This window comes from Hemiscyllium ocellatum, chromosome 19, assembly GCF_020745735.1.
Source record: "Hemiscyllium ocellatum isolate sHemOce1 chromosome 19, sHemOce1.pat.X.cur, whole genome shotgun sequence".
NCBI lineage: Eukaryota > Metazoa > Chordata > Chondrichthyes > Orectolobiformes > Hemiscylliidae > Hemiscyllium > Hemiscyllium ocellatum.
In genome coordinates, this window is record NC_083419.1 from 67,828,450 (window position 1) to 67,853,254 (window position 24,805).

At 42.8% G+C, this 24,805-nt stretch overlaps 1 protein-coding gene across 1 annotated transcript in view; it reads right to left on the bottom strand.

Annotated features, from left to right (window-relative positions):
* LOC132824814 (wee1-like protein kinase 2-A) overlaps positions 1-19,221 on the bottom strand; it is a 31,541-nt gene extending 12,320 nt beyond the window's left edge. The window contains exons 1-6 of the mRNA XM_060839557.1: positions 18,901-19,221; positions 14,563-14,783; positions 9,726-9,780; positions 6,194-6,366; positions 5,227-5,348; positions 1,575-1,721 (exon numbers count right to left, since the gene is read on the bottom strand). Of these exons, the coding sequence (XP_060695540.1) occupies positions 1,575-1,721; positions 5,227-5,348; positions 6,194-6,366; positions 9,726-9,780; positions 14,563-14,783; positions 18,901-19,221 (1,039 nt within the window). The remainder of the gene's footprint in view (positions 1-1,574; positions 1,722-5,226; positions 5,349-6,193; positions 6,367-9,725; positions 9,781-14,562; positions 14,784-18,900) is intronic.
* Between the last annotated feature and the right edge of the window lie 5,584 nt (positions 19,222-24,805).

The window sequence follows — 24,805 nt, forward strand, 5'->3', positions numbered from 1 at the left end:
TGAGGGAGGCTGCTCTGGTCTATGAGCAATGGATTGCTTTTCTTGCACAAGCAGATGCTAGCACAGCTATGGTAGCAGATCAGGAAACTCACACAAAGGGCTAAAAATTGAAAAGTAATATCGGATAGACTGTCTACGCTTTGAATTTTGGAAGTGGAGATGCATCTGCAGATACTAAAGATGACAAGTGAAACATGCAGAAGTACTGGCCTTAACATTACTTATCTTCCCAAGATTTGATAGTGTTAAATGATTACATTTGCAAGCAATACAAGCCTTTCTCAACTACGAGAAGTGTTTGGGGTTGGGGGGGAAAGAGAAGAGAAAGAGGGGAGATATCTTGCGATACAGTGGCAGCGTCCCCAAGTCTGAATATTCTGGCTCAGACGCAAGTCTCACCTGCTCCTGAGGTGCATTAAAAATGCCTGAACAAATTGATTAGAAAATACAGTTGAGAAACACTAGAGCTCATGCAGAGGGACAGCAGCAACATGGATACAAAACTGGTCAGGCAGAAGCAATGGTTATGGATGTTTAAGGCTGGAAGGTAATTTGTATGTTGCTGCTTTTCCTGAATATTTGTGATCCAAGACTGACTTACAAGGTCCAATTTCAAAGTTGGTGGGCAGTATAAAACTTGCAAGAACTGTTAACTGTCAGGAGGAGGATGTAGAGTTGCAAAAACACTTGACAATTTGAGGTTGTGGGCAAATAGGTGACAGATGTACAGAAGTGGGAGGGATAGATTTTAGTCCAAGGAACATTAGAGTGGTACCCTTATTTTTATACTCAAAGGATGTGCAGGAGCAGAGGGACCTGGTCTATGTGATTTAGTTTTTAGAAAAGTAGAGGACAGGTATGCAGTTACAGCCTACAATATCCTAGGCTTTACTGCACAAGAGCAAGGTGATGCTGAACTTGGAGGTTGAACCACAGCTGGATGGGTGTTACAGTACAGGAGGAATGTGAACATATTGGGAGAGATTGCAAAAGGTTAACAAGAATCAGAGCTTCAGTTACAAGAGGAGAAATTGGGATTGTCCCAGGAGAGAGAAGGCAATGGAGTTTGAAATCACGAGTTACAGAGGGAAGGGGTTACTTTTCAGCCTGTTTTTAAAATGTGAAAGCACACACTTAAAGTAATTCACAAGGGGATAAGTGAGAGGGGAGAATTGAAGACTTCCACATTGTTAGTGTCTGGAATGCAAGAGAGACCAGTTCAGAGGCATTAGATAGTTTTAAAATAAATAACAATTACAGGGAAAGACTTGTTCAGGAGAGTCAGTAGACTGAACGGCTTCCTTCTACAAACCCTGAACAGAGAAATATCTCCACAGACAAGGGTCAGAGATACACAATGTATTGAGTGATTGATAGAGTAAACACTTCTCAATGCACAGTGAGTCCAGTGGATGGAGATTCAAGGCAGTAACAGCAAGGAATCAACTGGAAGTATGCACATACACTGATCCTGCTACCTCAGCAATTAATTCATAACATCAGTGGCAAAGGAGCCCCAGGTACTCAATGGTTGAACATATTACTGTCCATTGCGCACATTACTCCCCACTCACTTGGTTTGACATCCATATGAACCAAACTGGAGCTATGAATGTACTTCAGTCCCATTGACACCTGCAGTAGAATCTCCTTCAGCTCCCCCTCAGCCAATAAGATTCCTTCTTGTAAGTTCTCAGTCAACACATCTGCCAGACTGCCACCTGAAATCAGATCCATTCAAAATTGCTTTAATCTGAGGTAGAGCAAATAGAACAAATTACACCCTGGGACTCCACTTAGTTTTGTTTTTTAAAAAACCCTTTTAAATGGGTCGGAATTACCTGACTAAGGAATGAAATTGCCCAGCCACAATATTACATTTCACAAAAGGTTCAGGAAAACACCAGCCACTGTTAAAAGGCATGGTGAAAAAAACCAAGTGGTAACAGATGGAGCCCTCATTTCCACTTCCAACATGTGGAACTTCCCCTGACCCCCAGATAATAAACCAAGCCAAATGTCCCCCTGATAAAGGCAGCATTAACTCAAACATTGGATAATTGGTCATTTAGCTGGTCAAGTGAACTCTAATGTATTGTAAGTCAAATCTTACCAAACAAAATTAAACCAGATTCAAGGACAGGTATTGGCTAAAATGGGGCAGCAGTGACAGCTCAGTGCAAGGAACCCAGGTTTGAATTCAGCCTTGGCAACTGTATGGAGTTTGCACATTCTTCCTGTCTGCGTGGGTTTCTTCCAGGTGCTCGGCTTTCCTCCCACAGTCCCAAAAGGTGCGTAGGTTAGATGGATTGGCCATGGGAAATGCAGGGTTACAGGGATAGAGTAGGGGAGGTGGGTCTGGGTGAGATGCTCTTCAGAGGGGTAGTAGACTCGATGGGCCAAATGGCCTACTTCCACTGTAAGGATTCGATAAGAAATTGTCATCTCAAATGATCAGAAAACAAAGTGACTTCCTTCGCACATGACTCCTCATCTATTAGGAATGCTTAACCAGGCAATAAGTTTACCTTCAATTCGGCTTTAAATCTTTCTCTGATGTTGAACTTGACACCACTACCTTTTGGAAATCCATTTACAACCCCAGACTTTAGGGACCCAAGTTAACTCCAAACCAGTTTCTATGTCTCTAACTGGAAACAGGCTGTCCTTAAACTTTGATTCCACAAGCATCCCCACAATAGACTGTACAAGTATAGCTCAGATTTCAAAAGTCAGTGTTTTGAAAGTTTGTGGCCAAACTTTGCAATTTCTTACCCACTTAGTTTCAACCCTTGGAGGAAACCTTCAGGCCTTCATGTAGACCTCTGAGCTCACAAAACTGCATGAATTAATGTAAAACTCCATTATCTCACTTTTTAAGATTAGAATCAAATCTAAATATCATGACAGACAGAAAACAGGGGTCTGGATTAGTGGTGCTGGAAGAGCACAGCCGTTCAGGCAGCATCCGAAGAGCAGTAAAATCGACCTTAGAGGCAAAAGCCCTTCATTAACATATTGTCTAGCTATCACCATTGTTAACAGCTAACCTGAGAATGCAACTTTTTAAAAAAGGTTTTGATTTACACATGAAAGCAGTAAAACTATCACTGTATTCTAACAGATGGAAGGCTTAACTCAATCAATTTTTCAATGTATAATTTCAGTTACATCACACTAAACTTTTGCTATAAATTCTGTTACGATCAAGCCCTCCACTATCACATGAAGGAGTGTCACTCCAAAAGCTAGTGTGCTTCCAATTAAACCTGTTGGACTATAACCTGGTGTTATTTTTAACTTCAGGCCATGTATGCAATCTTTTACAAAAAAAAACTTTATGATATTATGTTGAGAGATTAGTCCTTAATTCACCAATGTTGGTGGAATGCCCAATAGATTATAATAGTGAAGAGTGACATTATTCAACCAGTTTGTCATTTCCAGTATTACACTAAAATGCTGACATTCCTGAAATGAGGAATTAAGAGGGCTAAAAAAGGTGTCATAAAATATCTTTAACAAACAGGGTTAAGGAAAATCCCAAAGCCTTTTGGTTTACAAGGACAAAAGGAGGAACGTTAGGCATAGAAACAGAAAAGAGATTCTTAAAGTACTTTGCATCTGTATTCACCAAGGAGGCGCCCATGGTGGATCTTGATGCTGGGATAGATGTTTGATCACCAAGTCAAGTCAGCATAAAGAGGGAGGAATTGTTGGGTATTCTAAAAGGCATTAAGGTGGGCACACCCCCAGGTCTGAATGGGATCTGGAAGAGAGATAGGAAATAGCTGGGGCCTTAAATTTTTGCCACATTCTTGAACATGGTGAGGTACCAGAGGACTGGAGAATTGCTAATGTCTCCTTGTTTGAGGGTAGCAAGGATAATCCACGTAATTATAGACCTGTGAGCCTAACGTCAGTGGTAGGGAAGCTGCTGAAGATACTGAGTAGGATGTATTCGCATTTGGAAGAAAATGGGAATATCAGTGATAGGCAACATGGTTTTATACAGGGAAGGTCTGTCTTACCAACTTAGTAGAATTCTTTGAGGAAGTGACAAAGTTAATTGATGAGGGAAGGGCAATAGATGTAACACATTTGGACTTCAGTAATGTATTGACAAGGTTCCCCAAGGTAGTTTGATGGAGAAAATCACATGGGATCCAGGGTGTACTAGCTAGACAGATAGAGAACAGTCTGGGCAATAGTAGCATTGTGGAAGGAGTTTCTCAAAATGGAGCAGTGTTGGAACCACTGTTTGTGATATACAATAATCTGGAGGAAGGTATTGGTGGTCTGATAAGCAACTTTGCAGATGACACTAAGGTTGATGGAGGAGCGACAGTAGGGGACTGTCAGAATGAGAATAGATAGATTGGAGAGTTGGGCAGAGAAATGGCAGATGGAGTTCATGTGTCTGGGCAAATGCAAGGTGACATTTTGGAGGACCCAATTCTAGAGCAAACTATATAGCAAATGAAAAAAGTCCTGAGGAAAATTGATGCACAGAGAAAGGCTAAGAGGCTTTTTCCCTTGGATGGCGATGCTAGCACAAGGAGAAATAGCTTTAAATTGAGGGGTGATGGATGTAGGACAGATGTCAGAGGTAGTTTCTTTACTCAGTAGTAGGGGGTGGGGAACACTGTCTGCAACAGTAGTTGTCTCACCAACATTAAGGGCATTTAAATGGTCATTGGATAACATATGTATGAAAAATGGAAGAGTGTAGGATAGATGCTCTTCAGATTGGTTCCACACATCAAAACAACATTGATGGCCATAGGTCCTGTAATGTTCCATGTCTGTGGGGTTTCCTCCCATGGTCTAGAGATGTGCAGGTTAGATAGATCAGGACAATTTAGCATGGCTATAGTGTTCAGGATGTGCTAGCTCAGTGCATTAGTTATGGGAAACACAGGATTACAGGGATGGGGAGGGGGTCACTGAGGAATCAATGAGCTGAATGGGTTTCTCTTGCTTCTTCAGGAGATTGGAGGATAAATTCCCTCAGAGCTAGGAAGGTAATCAAAAGACATCACCTGAAATAGACCAATTTCAATAAAGGTAGGAAGAATTAAGGAATAGGTCAGATGGAGTAGAAAAGCCCAAGCAGTGAATTAAGGGTTTTGAGGGGCTGAATGACCTGTTGCCATTTCCTCAGAACTCTGAATGATTAACTCTAGAGAAAGAGGAAGATTCGTTGGAGGCGCAAGTGATCCTTACCATTACAGTACTCATTCTGTATCAGCATGTGATCATCCTCTGCCCAAGCTGAATAATACCGCACCACATGAGGATGATGTCCCAACACTGCATGAGCATACACCTCGCGGAGTGCAGTCTGCCTGTGGAATAAACACATCGGAGACTAGATCCAGCTCGTCTCTGCTGAACAACCTGCATCAATAGGGAGCACACTGCTCCTGGCAATGGCTGCTTACTTTCATATAACTGGCTCACTGCAAAATATGGGCAACGTTCACAGGAGAGCAAGCTAGGGACAGAACTTGCATTAGTGGTTCCCTTAACTATGTTCTATTCCAGTACTTCACATAACATGGGCAGTTGTAGCATATAAGAACAGGGGGCTATTAGTGCCCAGACTGAAAACAAATGCTGGAGATGATAGAGAAAACAAGCTGATATTTTGAGTCCTGCTTGGTCTCCATGGATGCTGTATGACCTATGGATGCTGCCTGACCCACTGATCTCCAGCATCTTTTGTTTTCAGTGCAGATTCCAGTATCTGCTGTAATATGCTAACCTGTGCTCAGCGTCCCAGAGATAAAAGGATAAGAAATTTTAATAGCAAATGCAGAGGTCAAATACAAGGCAGAACTCCCCTATATTCTGGGTGCAGTCTTTTAGATGCACTAAGGGCATCAGTTTAACACCTTATACTGAAGCTAGTACCTCTGATAATCCAAACTCGCAGCCCTTAGCAGGGCTGTTCAACTCTACTGGAGATGAACTTCCAATCTTTGGACTGGGAGGTGCAGCAACTGGATTCATATTTAACCCAAATGGAGTGCACAATGGCTTTGTTGCCTTTTCCACTAACAGTGAAAGGCTCCCTCCAGTGACATGGCCAGTGGTATCAGAGGGTCAACAAGTTAACTTTAATTTCATCACTTCCAGCTCAGGAGTTCACCAACTGAGGAACTGAAACCCTGCAGCTGTTGACACTCACTCATCAAGTGAGCCGGACAGGGGTCTCTTCAGCCGCTTGATGGCATAGAGACAGCCATCGAGTCTCTTCACACATTTGAACACAGCCCCAAACTCGCCACAGCCAATCTTCTCCAACTCGTAAAACTCCAGAGCATAACGGGAGCCCATGTTGCTCTCATGAAGGTTAAATCGCTGAAAGAGGGGAGAAAGATATGAAGGCCAGTTACTGAGATAAACAAAAAAAAGCCACTGAACATGTGGAAAGCAAGTCACTGAATCATAAATAACTGACCCCTAGCCATTCTCAGATGGTGCAAGAGTCATGTGTGGGTTACAGGGGATTGGAAGCTCTGCTGTTAGGGAGTACACTACCATCTGACCAGGATGGTGATCGACAATCCAAAGCAGGTTCGTGCACAGCAACGTGTCAGAAAATCTACAGAGTGAACTGACTTTAGAGTCGGTAGCTGACCTTCCTTAGCTTGGTCTAACTCCAGACCCACATGACTCCAGTTGACTGCCCTCTGGAAGATCCACTTGGTACACCAAATTAAAATCAGTAACTTTGCCTTGGGAAGGGGCAACCCTGATCATGTCTATTGGAGCACAATATAGATTGAACTGATTAACAGCATTGCATCTCAACTCAACAAATGCATGAATTTCACATTTCAATCAATTTGTAGTAGAGAGAGCGTGGAGGTAATTCAACAGGATACTGCCATGGATGAGCTAGGCAACTGAAGACACTAACCTGACCAAGTCAACCCCTATAAAATAGAACCCATATAGAATCTCCAGTGTGGAAACAGGCCATTTGGCCCAACAAGACCACACTGACCCTCTGAAGGGTAACCCATCCAGGACCCAAATCCCCTACCCTATTACTCTACATTTACCTCTGCTTGTTGATTCACCTAAACTGCACACCTTTGGATCGTGGGAGGAAACAGAACACGAAGAAACCCACACAGACATGGGGAGAATGTCAGTGTGGAGCTTGAGTCACTGGAGACTGGTGTTGTGAGGCAGTGCTAACTACTCAGCCACCATGTCACATTCCATTTTCAATGCTCCAATATAGCAGAGGTCATACAGCAGTCAACAATGGAACAGGAGCTAATGCTTTCATTTCAGGGATGTGGGTATCCTATTCAGCCCCTCAAGACTGGTAATGGGGAGCGGTTATCTTGAACCACTGCAGTCCACATTCTGTAGATAGACCCATAATGCCCTTAGGGAAGGAATGCCAGGATTTTTGACCCAGTGACAGTGGAGGAACAGTGACCATTTCCAAGTTAGGATGGGGAGTGATTTGGAGGATATCTTGCAGGGGTGGTGTTTCCATGTCTCTGCTGCCCTTGTCCTTCAAGGTGGAAGTGGTCCTGGGTTTGGAAGGTGCTGCGTGAGCATCTTTGAATTTTACTAATGACTGCAGCCTTTGAACAAGTATTTCCCAGATGGATCAGCCACAAACAGCCATGAATTAACCTGGTGCCTCCAGCCTGTAAACAAAGGGTTAACTGAACACCTTAGGTACTGCTCAGAATGCAGATCAAAGATTGATTTCATTTTTAAATGGTACTGTTTTCAGCATTTACTGTCCATCCCAACTGACATAATTGCAATGATGAGCTGCCTTATTGAACCAACGCAGTCCTTGGAGTACAGGTATAGTCAGCTATTAGTCAAAATCCTGTAGCAGCCTTCCTAAGTGACATTATTCCAAGTCAGGATGAATGTGGCCTGGAGAAGGACCATCACCACCAGCTGCAGGTTGTGCACTTGTTGCACAGGCTGAGAGTGTCCAGAAGGTGCTAGTTAAGGAGTCTTGGTGAATTCCTGCAGTACATCTTGCAGGCAGCAAGCACCACTACTACAAAGTAGTAGGACTGAACAAGTGAGTATTGAAGCTAGTCGTGTGGTGTCAGTCAAGAGGGCTGCTTTGTCCTGGATGGCATCAAGCTTCTTGGTGTAGTTGGAGTTGCACCCATCCAGACAAGTGAGCAGTATTTGATCATTCCTGATGTGTGCCTTGTTAATGACTCTCAGGCTTGGGAGATTCAGGTGAATTACATGCTGCATGATTCCCAGTCTCTGACCTGCTCTTCTAGGAATAGAGTTTATAGATGCAACCGATCAACATATGACTTGAAATAAAATATGTGACCACAGAACATTATTGTGCAGGCCCTTCAGCCCTCTATAGTTTCATAGGTTGGTGCAACAATCTGAAGCCCATCCAACCTACACTATTCCATTTCCATTCATATTCCTAATCCAATGACCATTTAAGTGCCCTTAAAGTTGGCAAGTCTATTATAGCAGATGCCCTACTTTGAGTAAGGAAATTACCTCTGACATCTGTCCTATATCACCCCTCAATTTAAAGCGATGGCCCCTCGTGCTACCTATCACCAGAGGTGAAAGGCTCACCGAACACCCTCACCCTCTGATCATCTTCTCAATTAAGTCACCTCTCAACCACCTTCTCCAAGGAAAGCAGCCTCAAATCACATCCTCTTCTCAAGATCTTCCCTCCAAACCAGGCAACATCCTGGTAAATCTCCTCAGCAACCTTTCCAATGCTTCCACACCCTTCCTATAATGCAGTGAACAGGATTACACATAATACTCTGGCCACACCAGAGTTTTGTATAGCTGCAGCATGACCTCATGACTCAAACTCCAATTCCTCTACCAATAAAAGCTAACACTGTCTTCTTAACCACTTGGGTGGCAACTTTTAGGGACCCATGTACATGGACAGATCTCTGCTCATCTACACTATCAAGAATCTTACCATTTGCCCAGTATTTTGAATTGGTTCCTTCTTCCAATGTGAATCCCGTCACACTTTTCCATATTAAACTCCAATTGCCACACTCAACCCAGCTCTGCAGCTCATCTACATCCCTCTGTAAATGCAACATCCTTCTGCACTGTCCACAATTCCACCAACCTTAGTGTCATCTGCAAGTGTACTAACATTTTTCCACACCCTCATCCAGGTCATTTATAAAAGTGACCAATAGCTGTGGACCCAAAACAGATCCTTGTATTCCCCTAAGTAACTGAACCCCAGGATGAACATTTCCCATCAACAACCACTGACTTCTTTCAACTAGAAAATTTCTGATCCAAAACGCATCTAAGAAAACCAGGTTTGTTGTTCTATCCTTCACTGGCTTGCTATCTTAGTTTTCGAGAAGTGGGGGCCACAATCAAGCCTAGGTAGGCTTTAGTGAATACGTTAGATTAATGGGGAAGGAGATTGCAGTTAGCTGGTTTTACAATACAGTGGGGCACTGATAGCCTGGGTTCAATTCCCACTCTGGCTGAAGATATCATGAAGGTCAAACCTTCTCAACCTCCCCTTACCAGAGGCACAGTAACACTGGTTAAACTACCTGACAAATCAGCCCTTTGACCCACTTGGACAATGGCAGCTATGCCTTTGATCCCTCCTTATTTTAGCTGAACAGCTAGATCTAGTAACACCATGATAAATCATTGCTGTGGCATTGAGTCCCTATCATCCAACTCCTCACCTTAGATTGCAGCAATTCCTCAGTGATGCCTCTGTCTCTGGTTGCAAGATCTTTCCTAAAGAAAAATTAAAGTGTCAAAACCAAGGCTACACACATTCTCAACATGCTAATGCAGTGAAGGCCAGCCTATTATATAGTGACACCAAGACATGTGGAACAATTAATACAAGATTAGATTAAGTAAAGACAAAGGAGTGGTCCCAGGAATCTTTAATGTTAAGGGTGATTTGATTGAACTCAGACATTAGGGCACAAGTAAGTAGGGAACTAATTACATTGGTCGGAGTCTAGCGGCATCTATTAGAACCAGATTATCAAGAGAAAAAAGTAGGGAACTCTATGCACAAAATTCTGTTGATGTGGGAACAGTGAGCACCCCAGCAGCACAGTGGAAGCAGTAAGGCAAAGGCAGCTGTGGAGTTGTGTTTAGATCATTTTGGTTTTTAAACAGCAGATCAGAGCTAAAATTCACATTCCAAGGATCAATCTAAGGCTTCAAGTTAGTATCACTTCAGCTTTTCTTTACAGTTGGATTTTAGCAAAGCTTTGACATGGTCCTATATGGGAGACAAATTCAGAAAATTAGACACATGGAATGGAGAGAAATTTGACAAGGTGGATAAGAAACTGGCTTAGTAATAGGAGAAACAACCTTTGAGGTACTGGAGGCCAGTGTCAGAGGTACCACAAGGATCAGTACTGGGACCCTTATTTATCATAAACAACTGGTATAGATGAAAGGGAGGGGGAATAGTAAGCAAATTTGCAGACACCAAAATTTGTCAGGTGGTTAATAGTGAAGATTACAGGAAAATCAAGATAGATCGGTCAGATGGGCAGACCAGTGGCAGACAGTATTTAACTATAAGTGCAAGGTGATGTACTGTGGAAGAAACAAGATCAAGTATTTAATGAATAGCAGAACACTGGATAATTTACAGGTATAGAGGGAACTTGGGGTAATTATTCACAGATCCCTGATGTTGGCAGAGCACATGAATAGGATAGTTAAGGCAGCAAATGGATCAGTGTTTCAGTCATGGCAGAGAGTACAAAAGCGAAGTAAATTGGAGATGTAGAGAGGTTGGTTACACTCCACAGCTGAAGTGTGCACACAGCTCTGGTCACATCACAAGGATTGAAAGCACTGAGTACAGAGGAGGCTCACCAGGATAGAGTAATGGAGCTAAAGGAGGGACTAGATAGGCTTGGATTGTTTTCTTTAGAAAAGTGAAAGCAGAGATGGAGGTGAAGATTAAAGATATGGAGAGAGCTGTTCCCCTTGGTTGAGTCGACAACATGAGGGCATAGTTTCAGGGTAAGGGGCAAGTGATTCAGAGGGGATTTGGCCAAATAAATTCACTCAGGTTGGTTGGGGGGGGTGTCTGGAATGCATTGTGTGGGAAGGTAGTGGAGACCAGAAACCTGACAACCTTAATGTTTGAATGAATGCTTCAAATATCACATTCAGGGATATGGGACCAGTGCAGGTAATTAGGACTACTGCACTTAGTTATGTTGGTGCAGACTCAGTGGGCTGGAGGGCCTTTTAGCATTGAGAGATTCATTCTCCTCCTCACTGTTTGAGCTATGTCCAGTTAGCACGAGTAACTTGAGACTTGAAATCTTAATGCAGACTAGATATCCCTATCCTGGGCACTGCAAGGAGATTTGATACATTACAACTTTCTCAGTGACAAAGTAAACAAAGAAGCAGTTGGACTGGGAAAGTGAAACATTTCAAGGACAATTTTCAAAGTCAGCCACTAACAGTTCGCAGTTCTGGAAAGGGATCAGAAAATGGAAGGAAGTATGAACTGGAGTGTGCCCATTTGAGTAACTTAGGAAAAAAAAGAGGGGGAAAAGGGAAGAGGAAGATAAGTATTTTGGGAGGACCAATATACAAATAGCCCTTAAAAATGTTATAATTATGTCCTGGAGACCTTCATTCATGTCTTCACACAGATTCCCCTACAGGCTATCAATTCTTGTCATTTGTGGATAAAAGCCAGATTTTATTTTTTAAATTCATTTATGCATGCATGTGAGGGCTTTGCTGATTAGGCCAACATTTATTGCCCATCCCTAATTGAATATAAAAGCAGAGATGCTCTTCTGCGGCTCTAAGGCTCTGGTCAGATGACATTGTGCAGTTTTGGGCCCTAGCTCTCAGGAAGAATGTACTGGCCTTGCAGTAGGTTCAAGAGATTCACTAGAATGATCCCAGAAATGGAAAGCTTTCAACAAGAGGTACATTTGAGGACTCTGGGTCGATACTTGATGGAATTTAGAAGGTGGTGGGATTTAATTGAAACTTAGAATACTGAATGACCTGGATGAAGTAGATGTTGGGAAGATTTCTCCAATGGTATTGCAGACTAGGACTAGAGGGCACAGCCTTAGGTAAAAGGGCAGACTTTAGAACAGATAAGGAGAAACTTCTTCAGACAGTGGTGAATCTATGCCTTCTGTGGCAATGAATTCCAGAGGCCAGGTCAGAGATAGGTTTTGATTGTCAAGGAGATCAAGGGTTACAGGGAGAAATCAAGAGAATGGGGTTGAAAAACCTACCAGCCGTGACGGAATAGAGGAGCAGACTTGATAGGCTGAATGGCCTAATTTCTGCTCGTGTCTTATGGCCTTAAATCACTTGTGGTAAAGATTAGCAAGCTAGCCACAACAACACTGAATGGGGCAGGAGTGTGGACATTGAAAATGTAGTTTTAGTGTAAGGAGATAATATTTGGGGATAGATACTGCTCCATGCAGCCAAGAGGACAACTCCAGAGGCCTGTGTTACCTGCATGGTACCATCTCCTCAGGTGAAACTGGAGGGATTAAATTCAGAAAACCTCCAGGACCTGAGTCCTTCATTAAAGGTTTCTAACTGAGAACACTTGCAGTTGGTGGATGAGTCATTGAGATGCACAGCATGAAAACAGACCCTTCTGTCCAACTCGTCTATGCTGACCAGATATCCCAATCCAATCTAATCCCACCTTGCCAGCACCTAGCTCATATCCATCCAAACCCTTCCTATTCATATACCCACCCAAATGCCTCTTAAATGTTGCAATTGTACCAGTCTCCACCACTTCCTCTGGCAGCTCATTCCATACACATACCACCCTCTGTGTAAAAAAAGTTGCCCCTTAGGTCTCATATCTTTCCCCTCTCACCCTAAGCCTATGCCCTCTAGTTCTGGACTCCCCCACCCCATGGAAAAGATTTTGCCTATTTATCCTATCCATGCCCCTCAATTTTATACACCTCTATAAGGTCACCCCTCAGCTCCAGAGGGAAAACAGCCCTAGCCTATTCAACCTCTCCCAATAGCTCAAATCCTCCAACCCTGGCAACATCCTTGTTAATTACAAAACTAGGATTTTTCCCAAAATCCCCTTGGCTGAATTTGCTGGGACAGCTTCAAAAGATTACTGTGGCAACAACTGTAAAAAAAAAGAGAGAAAAGCAGGAAGTATCAAGGCAAATTAGCCTGACATTGCTCATCCATCAACATGCTGGAATCTCAAACTCCAATGCTTTAGAAAAATTTTAAGATACTGTATTAGATTAACAGTGTCCTGTCTGATAAATTGAGGGGCTTTGCAGGTATGGTTAATTAGGAGGCTTGATAAAGAGTTGTGAATTACAAAATGTCAACCACTCAAAATCGAGGCATCAGAGTGTGAGCAGGAAAAAGTCAGAAATCAACCATATTGGGTGCTGGAACAAATTGAACTGTATGATTTACTGACTTTATCCCAAACTGTACTGACTCAGAATCCCTCATGTAGCAGCAGGCCATTGAGTCTATTGATCCACACCTGACCCTCTAGTAATCCACCCTGACACCCCCTACTCAGTCCCTGTAACCCATAGCTAATCACATCTTTGGAATGTGGAGGAAACCAGACCATCCAGAGGAAACAGACTAGGAGAATGTCTGTGTGCTGACTGCACACAATGGCCCAAAGCCGCCCCAATGTGGAGGGGCAGCAGTGCTAACCTCTGAACCACCATGCCACCCATTAACAGGCCATGTAGCATAGCAAGTTGATAAGTTAGCCCAACCTCTGTCTTGCTTTTATGGCTTTGCTTGCAGTTTTAGCTGACTGATATTCAGCAATTAACATCTATTCCAGAGCTAACTTTGCCCCATGTCCACAGGGATAAGCACTCCATAGGCCTTGGTTCTGTGATACACATGATTGCAGCCTAACCTTTCCTTCTGTTCCTTTTTAATGGGAAGGAGCAAAAGTGTCGAATTCATGTCAGTTTGGGTGGGTCGGTTCTGTAAAAGGTACTCTCCACAAATACTGCCCAACTTAATTTCTCCAGCAATTGATTTCAGACCTCAAGCATCCACAGTATTTGATTTTCTCAACTGATGTTACCGTTTACACTACTTACCATAGTGCCAAGCTTTGGCAGTGATTCTGAATCCACAGCTTTGCACGGTCATCTACATCAGTAATGACCACCACTTTTCAGGTATGTTCCTAGATATTTGTCTTACTACAACTTCCCAAAGTTTGCAAGAGCTTTAAGTTTAGCTGTAAAAACATGATTGTAATAGTTTCTCCTCCCCTTCTTTTAACTCATTACAGATGGGAGATTTCAGGCATAATGAAGTTTGTGTAGGTCTGACACACTGGGCAGCCCACAGGACAAAGCTAAAGAGTTAGCTGGGTAGTCACTCCATATTCAGGATGGGAGGGAGAGAGGATTCAATCCTTGCCACCTCCATCCTATTCAAAAAGGAAGTGACATTAGAGGTTCCAGTCTCATTCACAAATGTAGTTTAAATGAAGGCCTCCATTACATCCACCTTTACCTGCTTCGATCTTCAATCCTTTTCTTCCTCTTTCCAGTTTTCTGGCTCTTTCCACTGTGAGCGAGACCCAACTCATGGTACAATGTGGGGGTGAAGGGGTTTACATTCACTGACGGGACCTGGAGACACTCAGGACCAGCAGAAAACTCCAGTGGCCGGCGAATTCTAGAGACAGGGCCTTTGGCAGCAGTTGAGAGCTGACCAGCCTTGGAGAAAAGGCTCTACAAAAAAATAAATAAAATACAATATTAAGAGGGGACAATGACCCTTCTAGATTCACCTGACCTCTGGTGGTCACCAGAATGGAGCAGAGCAGGAGCTTCACCAAAGACTATTGACTCCTCATGTGAAGACCACAAGATCAATTTGGTTGTATAAGAGCAAATGAAACCAATGATTTGACCTCGAGGTTTATGAAGAAAGGTCCAGAGGCCAATAATGAGAATTCTAACAACTCCCACATTCCCACACACTGCAAATTCTAACAAATTGTTCAGAAAAGAGTAAGCTCTACATACTAATTAGAAGTGTTAATTCCCAATAATGCTACAGACTTCAAGTCACCTGAGGGGGTTGAGTTTTCAGAATAAGTTCAGTCACCACAGCATAAGGCTTCTAGAGATCAGACAAAAGATTGAGGAGTTCATGAAAACAAAAACTCAAGTCAATTACACTTCAGAAATCTCATTGCAACAGGTCCAGGCACATTGCATCCACAAATTTTTAAATCTATAGTGCAAAATAGGTAGAAAGTGTAAACACAGGGTTTAGTCAAATTTGGGAGATACCAGATTGTTGCAGGTTTCCAAAGGTCAAGCTACTGGGTGTCCACAGCAGCAAATTTTCAGCATACATCAGTGATTATTTTGAAGAAACAAATGTTACTCGCTGATATATGCTATCAGTGAGTAACACTTGGCCATTCTAAATAAATAATCATGGATGTATGCTGAAAATGTGCTGCTGTGGATTCCTAGCAGCTTGGCCCTTGATTGAGCTTTCGGGTTGTGGGTTAAGTGTTTTGGGATGTCCAAAGTGGAAAAGTGTGGCAATGCAGGGAGCTTTAGTGCCAATTCACATCTGACAAATAACCAACAGGCAGCCGGATAACACTTTAGTGTTGCTGGATTAACTTAGTCAGGAGAGAATTCCTCGCTATTTAAAATGCCACAAACTCCATTTTCCTTCAGATGCTGCCAGGCCTGCTGGTGTTTGTGTTCCACATAACTCCAACCATTTCATTTGTTGTCAGCAGCACTTTATTTTTAATTCAATTAAATGAGATAATTACAAAAAAATTACAAGTCATCCTTCAGCTGTTATTTATCTATTGACACTTTACTCAGTCTCAAAAGTTGAACACTCGTGGTAACCCTTTCGGCACTCCACTCACTATTTGTATGACTTTTGATCTCTACCCATAATTGGTCTCACTTCACTTAAGGGGCTACACTCCAAAAAAACTTTGATTTCAAACAAACCTGTTGGATGATAACCTGGTGTGATTTCTGACTTTGCCCACTCCTGTCCAACACTGGTACCTCCACATCCATTGCCTGGTGGGAAGATGTCTCTCTGGTTATACTGCATCCCAGCAATTTCCCATTGCTTAGCAGAAATTCTAAGAGCATTCGTTTCAAGATGACGATGGTTCAATTGGAACTGGGGAAAGGAGGTTGTGAAGCAGAATCACAAGACAGGATTTAAAGCAACAAGGTTGCAGTGCCATGGAATGTAATATTAAACAAATTTAGGTTAAGCCTCTCATCTTTTAGAAAGACCATGTTATTTTTGGTTCTTTCATATGTAAATCCCAAAACCTTTTTTTCAAAAAGGTACATTCTCAAGTGAACTTTAACAGTAGGCACCATCTCAGCTCAGAGAATGCATTGAAGATGTGAAGTTAAAGTCTGTGTCCCAATGTTAGGTCAGACTGATTCTATTGCTAAAGTGGGATTTACAGAATCTTACATGGAGTTATGCAGTTTTTGAGCCAAATAAAATTTAATTCTGCACATACAAATTCACCCCACAAGCTTGCGTTTGCACACAGGGGAGACCATGTGAGCACATGCATGTGGGTGTGTGGGGAAGTGTGTCTGAGAGAGAATGTAATGGGGTATATTTTGAGGGGGTGTATGTGTGAGCAAATGAAAGTGGCTGAGAGTGTGTGGGTCTGTAGGAGCATGTGCAAGTGTATAGTGCAGTGGGGTGACCTCTAGCATGACTGAACGCAAGGGCTTGGTTGAGGCCATCCCATGTGTAACAAACTTCACAGATACTGTTGACTTCACCTGATGGAGCAGTCCTCCAAAAGCTTGTGATTTCAAATTAACTTATTGGACTATAACTGGTGTTAGACTTCTGATTTTGTCCACCCCAATCCAACACTGGCATCTCTACTGCACAGCCTTTACACTGGTAGAGGTGGCAAAAACTACAATCTTCCCAGGGAAAAAGGAAAAAACTGCGGGATGCTTTCCACTTAACAGCTCCAACATACACATTCATCCTGGAGTTAATCAAAATCTCCATCCATCACTTTCAACCTTCGTCTCCTCCAGTGCAGCTTTGAAGATTGTATTATTCAGTGCAGGAACTTGCCAAGGCTCCTTCAGAAGCACTGTGCAAAGCTACAGTCTCTGCCACCTGAAAGGGCATGGGCAGCAGGTACATGGCAACACCAGCACTTGCAGTTCTGAGTCAGAATGGCGTTGGGAAGCTGCAACAACTTTTCACTAGCACAGAGTCAAAATCCTGAAACTCCCTCCCCAATATGGAGACGGAGACCTTATTGACAGCAGTTCACCTTTTTTCAGGTCAACTCAGTCCAGCTAAATTCACAGTTCTTGTGCAGGAGGAGATCAGCATGGACTCCTCTTATGCATCGGAAAGAGGGTTAACTACAGGTGATTAAAGGTTCACTGGTACAGCAGCTGTTAGAGCACCAAAGTATAATATGCTCTGGGCTGGGGCCTAGTTTCCCTAATTAACCCTTCGGTAAGGTCACAAAGCAGATGCTATTTTTTAGAGTCAGATTGATGAGTATTCCATTACACAGCATATTTTCATCAGGAAGTGACAATAAAGAGAACAAGCCACTACAATGTCTACAATTTGTAGGAGAACCTCACTTTGAATCACAGCCACATCCTGAACTCCTCTGGGATTAGAGGTTATCAACCAGTGGTCATGTTTCTGAAAGAACATCCAGTTTGCCAGCCCTGTATTTCCAATAACTAGACAAGGGCAAGGAAATCAGGCAGTGAAAGATGTCTGAAGTCTGCATAGTTTTCTTGTGGAATTAGAAAATCAGAGGCTAAGTATAGCAAGACAGCAGGGAAGACCAGATGACAAAGATCAAACTGACCTTGACAATGCTATAAATGAGTGGGTGGGGAAAAATAAGCTAGTGATACTAGCTTTCAGTGAACAGAGAGAGACATTGAGCAAAAAGCACTACATAGAATAACCTCTATCACCGACTGACAACTTCACCTGATTTCTGTTAATATAAGCTCCTTGCTCTGGGACATCCAGGAGCATCCAATAATATCGATCCCCTGCCCACTCGGTACAAACTCCTTAGATATCATTGGCTAATAACTGACCAACCACAGAGGGAGTTAAGTTGGTTGTATTAGTCTACCATTGATTGGATAGTACGGAGGGAAGATGGACATAGACGCTTTCTTTTTACTCCCATCTATTCACTACTAGACATTAGGATTAAACAGAATATTTTACAGCTGTCAACCCAAGTAGGAACAGCTTGGGGTGGTGAAGGTGGTGATGATAGAGGTTATTCTAAACCATTTGCGGTGTCAGACAGAAACTAACTCAATAGATGAGGACCACCATTCAGCAGTCTACGGAGTCCCCTGGAAACTCTTGGCACAACATCCAATTGCTGGAGATATTCTAAAATCCTTCCTTTTGTATTGTCCTCTGGGTTCACCAAAGCAGAGGAACGTCACTCAGTTGGGTTTACTAGACTGCCACACAGTTTTTGTTAGTGGAGAGAAACAAGTCTATTCTACACACATCTATTTAAATAGATCTGAACTTTTATAGTAGCTCAAAATCTCCCAGGCTCCCAAAACACATTCATATACAACCATTACTGCCCAGACTGACAATAATCAGATCCCCTGGGGATTCAGACAAGAGCATTCCTCCAAAATATTAATGAAGGAATAATTAGAGAAAAGTTAACTTCAAAGTTAGTGCTTATCAGATAGGAGTACAATCCCACCGGAGTTAGTTATGGATTTAAAATGGCAAATGTCCAGTCAGTGAGGAAGATACGGGGAAAATTCAGACAGTAAGCGGGCCCACCTTGGGGGTGTAAGGAGTATCACAGAGCCGCAACTTCCTCCAGTTCATACAGTCGATGGGTGTCTCTGGACACTCACTCCTTCCGGGCAGACGGGTCCTAGGGCCGCGAGTTCGCCTCCTTTCCCCGGAGGGAGGAACCACCTCGGCCCCCACTGGGAAGCGGCTGAAGGGGGAGACACACGTTCTCCTGGAGGCCGAGGCTTTTTCTTCCTGGACGCGAAGGAAGTCAGAGAGCTTGGGCTCGACCACCACCTCCTCATCTTCTTCTCCACTGGAGAACTGCAGTTTCTGAGCGATAGCGTGGAGAGCGAAGCGGCTCATGTCTGATACTGCCACTCCTTCCTCAGTGTTACCCGATGCTGAGTGAGGAGGTGGTCTTGTGGGCAACACAGTGAGGGAGGGGAAAAGAAGAGAGACACAAATTGTTCTGCGGTCCTGCTTGCAGAAACCAGATAGTCCCAGTTTGTGCTAAGTACAGCGACCCTCAAGCCACTGCCCTCCAGTTTTGTCTTTAATAAAGATCAGTCCCCGCCCCTATCTCAGCACTTTTGTAGCCAGCCTGGATTATCATTCAGGAAAGAAACTGACAACTTCACCTGATTTCTGTTAATATCATCTCCTTGCTCTGGGACATCCAGGAGCATCCAATAATATCGGTCCCCTGCCCACTCGATACAAACACCTTGGATATCATTGGCTAATAACTGACCAACCACAGAGGGAGTTGAGCAAGTTGTTTGTATTAGTCTACCACATTACAGTTTCTAAGTCAAGTGCATGCAGCAAAGTAAATGCATCTGTCAGCTAGTTTGTGATCCCTGTGCATCGATTTTAATAACGTCTGTCACTCACAATGCAACTTTGCATTTTTTTTGCTTCAAGTGCAAGCCCCTGTACTCTCCCCAACCCTCCAGCCACACCAAAGTATCTATGGGATGGCAGGGATCTGCCAACTTATCAAGTCATAGTCATAGAGATGTACAGTATGGAAACAGACCCTTCGGTCCAACCCATCCATGCTGACCAGATATCTTAACCCAATCTAGTCTCACCTGCCAGCACCCGGCCCATTTCCCCCAAAACCATTCCTATTCATTTACCCATCCAAATGCCTCTTAAATGTTGCAATTGTACCAGCCTCCACCACTGCCTCTGGCAGCTCATTCCATACACGTACCACCCTCTGCGTGAAAAAGTTGTCCCTTAGGTCTTTTTTATATCTTTTCCCTCTCACCCTAAACCTATGCCCTTTAGTTATGGACTCCCCCACCCCATATCCATATCCCATATAATTTTGTAAACCTCTATAACGTCACCCTCAGCCTCCAGCGCTCCAGGGAAAACAACCCCAGCCTGTTCAGTCTCTCCCTTCTTGCTGGGATTGGCCGTTGGGTTTGAGACCCAAGCCTTTGGCTTCCCATTCTTAGTCTTCAATGCCTGTTGAGGGACCCAGGTTCAAGTCCCACCTGCTCCAAAAGTGTGTCGTAATATTTCTGAACAGTTCAATTGGAAAAATAGATTTAACAAAACACACTTAGATTTAAATATCCCTTCAAGGGACCCTCTTATAGCACAGTGGCAGTGTCCCTATCTTTGGACTTAGAGGCGCAGGTTCAAATCTCACCTGCTCCAGAGGTGTGTGATACATCTCTGATCAGTTGATTAGAAAAATAAGCTAACATTGAAACAAAAGTTGTTTGGAAAGCTTACATTTTGAAAGATTGTGGGAAAAGGAATTTATTTCAAATTTTGTGGAAATGGCAGGGGTGGTTTCTTGAAAGGAAGTTGTTGAATGGCCAATGGAAATTGGAGATTTTCAAAATTAAAACTTCTGAGAAATGACATGACTGGGGGCAACTACTTGCTTTACCTTTTTTTAAATTATGCTGTTACCTTGTACCAGCTGCCTGACAGTGACTGGCTTGAGAAGAGTTCACTTGGAGGAAAGCTTGCTATGAACAAGCTACCCAGTTGATCTCTCCCATTCCTGAGAAAGAAAGCCCTCTTGTTGAGTTCAGGGTGAAACTTACATATTCTTTTGAAACGTGATTGGAAGACCACCCCAAGGTTGTATTGTCTGAGCAAATGCTGTGCGAGGTGAACATGCATGATAGTGACTTGACCACTTATACCAGAGCATGAGAGCAATGTGAATCCGGAATATCCTGCACCTTAACAAGATTTAGAGGCAAAAACATTTATACCTTTGAATTTACTGATTGCATATGTTAACCAATTTTTGTTGAATAAGTTGGGTTTTGATTATTATTTTGCACTGTGTTTGTTAAGATACCAATCTGATAATTGTTTATGTTTAATACATAATATGGACAGCTTAGTAACTGGTCAAAAGTATCTTTATTTTATGTTGTGACCCTTGGGCATAGCGGGACAAGAACAACCCATGCTCTCTGCCCTCAGACATAACAGAGTCAAGGTATAACTGGGTCTTTTCTGGCTGACAAGGTGAAATGGCTGCCATGACACAGGGTCAATGCTGAAGCTACAACGTTTTACAATTCATTTAGTGCTTGGATGAAGGGATCTAAGGTATGGTTAATTATTTTTCGAAAAATCACACAACACCAGGTTATAGTCCAACAGGTTTATTTGGAAGCACTAGCTTTTGGAGCACTGCTCCTTCATCAGGTGGTTATGGAGCTGGACCATAAGGCACAGAATTTATAGCAAAAGATTACAGTGTCATGCAACTGAAATGATATATTGAACAAACTTGGATTGTTGTTAAGTCTTCCATCTTTTAGAATAGGTTACAGGTATCAATTCATTAAAATGTAAATACCAGAACTTCTTTTAAGTCACATTCTCAAGATAACTTTTATAAGATAAGATAACAAGAGAAGTTTTATTTAAAAAAAAGCTGACATCTCAGCTCAGACAATGCATTAAAGATGTGAGGTTAGAGTCTGTCTGTATCCCAATCATGAATCAGACTAATTCTATTTCCAAAGTGGAATTTACAAAATATTGACTGCTTGCATTGACTGCCTGTATGTAGCGCACTTTTTGAGCATAATCCTGCAAATACAAATTCACCCTGTAGACTTATGTGTGTGCGCATGTGTGGGAGAAAGAGAGAGAGAGAGTAGGTGAATGTGAGTGTACGTGAGAGAGTGTGTGTTTGCGTGTGTGCAAGCTTGATAAAGTGTAAAGTGTGTGTGATGGAGTATAAGCCTGAGAAAGGATGTGTGTATGGGTGTAACTATGGGGGTGTATGTGAGTGTGTGTATGAGAGAGAGCATGTGTATGACAGAGGATGTACGTGAGTGTGTGAGTCTGTAAGAGAGAGTGTGTGTGATAGTGAGAAAGAGTGCATAGTGCAGTGGGGTCACCTATAGTGTGACATGAACCCAAGGTCCCTGTTGAGGCCATATCCATATCCATGAGTACTGAGCTTAGCTATCAGCCTCTGTTCGGCCAATCTGCATTGTTGCATATCCTGATGTCCACCTTGGAGGATGGTCACCTGAAGATCCGAGGCCGAATGTCCCTGACTGCTGAAGTGTTCCCTGACTGGGAGGGAAACCCACCGCAAACCCACTGATAACCTCATGATGCTACACTTCTCTAACGTCCACCCTAAACATATTAAAACAGCCGTCCCCTACGGACAACCCCTACACATACACAGGATCTGTTCAGATGAGGAGGAATATGCCCTCATAACAACAGGGTACAATACTTAACTCAATGATCGGCAGTTCCAACGTGCCACAGTGAGAAACCGTAATGACTTCCTCAGGAGATAGACAGGGAATGCAACAGATAGGGTATCCTCCACTGTCCATACTTCCCAGGAGCTGAAAACTTATGCCATGTTTTTCGTAGCCTGCAACACATTATCAATGAGGATGAGCACCTCGCCAAGACCTTTCCTATGCGTCCACTTCTCACCTTTAAACAACCGCTAAACCTTAAACAGATCATTGTTCACAGCAAACTGCCCAGCTTCCAGGACAACATTGATCACAACACTGTACAACCCTGTCATGGCAACCACTGCAAGATGTGTCAAGGTGTTGACACGTATACCACCATTACACTTGGGGATACCACCCACCATGTACGTGGCAGGTACTCACGTGACTCAGTCAATGTTGCCTACCTCATACGCTGCAGGCAAGGATGCTCTGAAGCATGATACATTGGCGAGACCAAGCAGACGCAATGACAACAGATGAATGGACACAGCACAGCAATCAGCAGACAGGGGTGTTCCCTCCCAGTCAGGGAACACTTCAGCTGTCAGGGACATTCGGCCTTGGATCTTCGGGCAAACATCCTTCGTGCCGGACTTCGGGACAGGCAATAACAGAGTGGCCAAGCAGAGGCTGATAGCCAAGTTCGGTACCTATGGGGATGGCCTCAACCAGGACCTTGGATTCATGTCACATTACTGCACTACACACTCTCTCTCTTTCACACAAATACACACAGAAGCCTACATATACACTCTCACACATACACACACACTTACGCAGACCCTTTCTTATACACAACTTCTTTTTACCATACACTTTACCAAGCTTGTACACATGCAAACTCACACTCTCTCTTGTGCACTGACACACTCTCTCTCTCCCTCCCTCTCTGTCTCTGTCTCTCTCTCTCTCTCTCCCTCCTCTGCACTTACACACACATATAAGTCCATAGAGTGAATTTGTATTTGCAGAATTATATTTGCAGATACATTCTATTTTGCTCAAAATGTGCACAATCTGCAGGCAGTCAATCCATGTATCATTTTGTAAATTCCACTTTGGAAATAGAACCAGTCTGACTCAAGATTGGGACACAGAAGGACTCTAACCTCACATCTTTAACGTATGGTTTGAGCTGAGATGTCACTTTTTTTATTTAAAATCTATCTTGTTATCTGACCTTATAAAAGTTAAATTGAGAATGTGACTTAAAAGAAGTTCTGATATTTACATATTAATGAACCGAAACCTGCAACCCATTCCAAAAGACTTAACAGCAATCCAAATTTGTTCAATATATCATTTCAGTTGCATGACACTGTAATCTTTTGCTTTAAATTCTGTGTCTTATGGTCCAGCTCCATAACCACCTGATGAAGGAGCAGCATTCTGAAAGCTAGTGCTTCCAAATAAACCTGTTGGACTATAACCTGGTGTCATGTTATTTTTAACTTTGTTCACCCCAGTCTAATACCGGCTCCTCCACATCATAATTATTTTGCAGACAATGCAGAAATAGTAGGAAAGCCAGTTGGGAAGAGAACATAAGGAAATTGCAAATGGATATAACTGTAGGAAAATATTTCATAAAAGTGTATAATTTGGAAAAATGTGAAATTGCCTATTTTCACAAGTAAAATATAAAAGAAAGCATATGATCTAAATGGTGAGAGATTTCAGAGCTCAAGATGCAAAGGGACCTGCGGTTACACCTGGAGATCTTTTTTTGCGATCTTTAAATTATTTCCTTTCTAAATCTGGAACTGGTGTCTACAGGAACAGGCCCTTCAATCCACCAACATATGATGCCTTTCTCATTAAAACACCTTAGCCTCTACACAGTCCATATCCCTGTCTTACCTGCCTATTTAAATATCTGTCATAATACCTCTTAAATGTTACTATTGTATCTGCTTCCACCATTTGCTCTGGCAGCACATTCCAGGCACCTACCACCCTATGTGTAAAAAAACTTGCCTCTCACATCTCCGTCAATCTTACCCCGTTTTACATTAAACCTATGTCCCCAAGTAATGACATTTCCACCCTGGGGAAAAAAAGACTCAGACTGTCAATTCCTTCCGTGCCTTTCATATTTTATCAAGTTGCCCCTCATCCTTCAATGTTCAAGTGAAAACAAATCAAGTTTACCCAATCTCTCTTCATAGCTAATACCCTCCAAA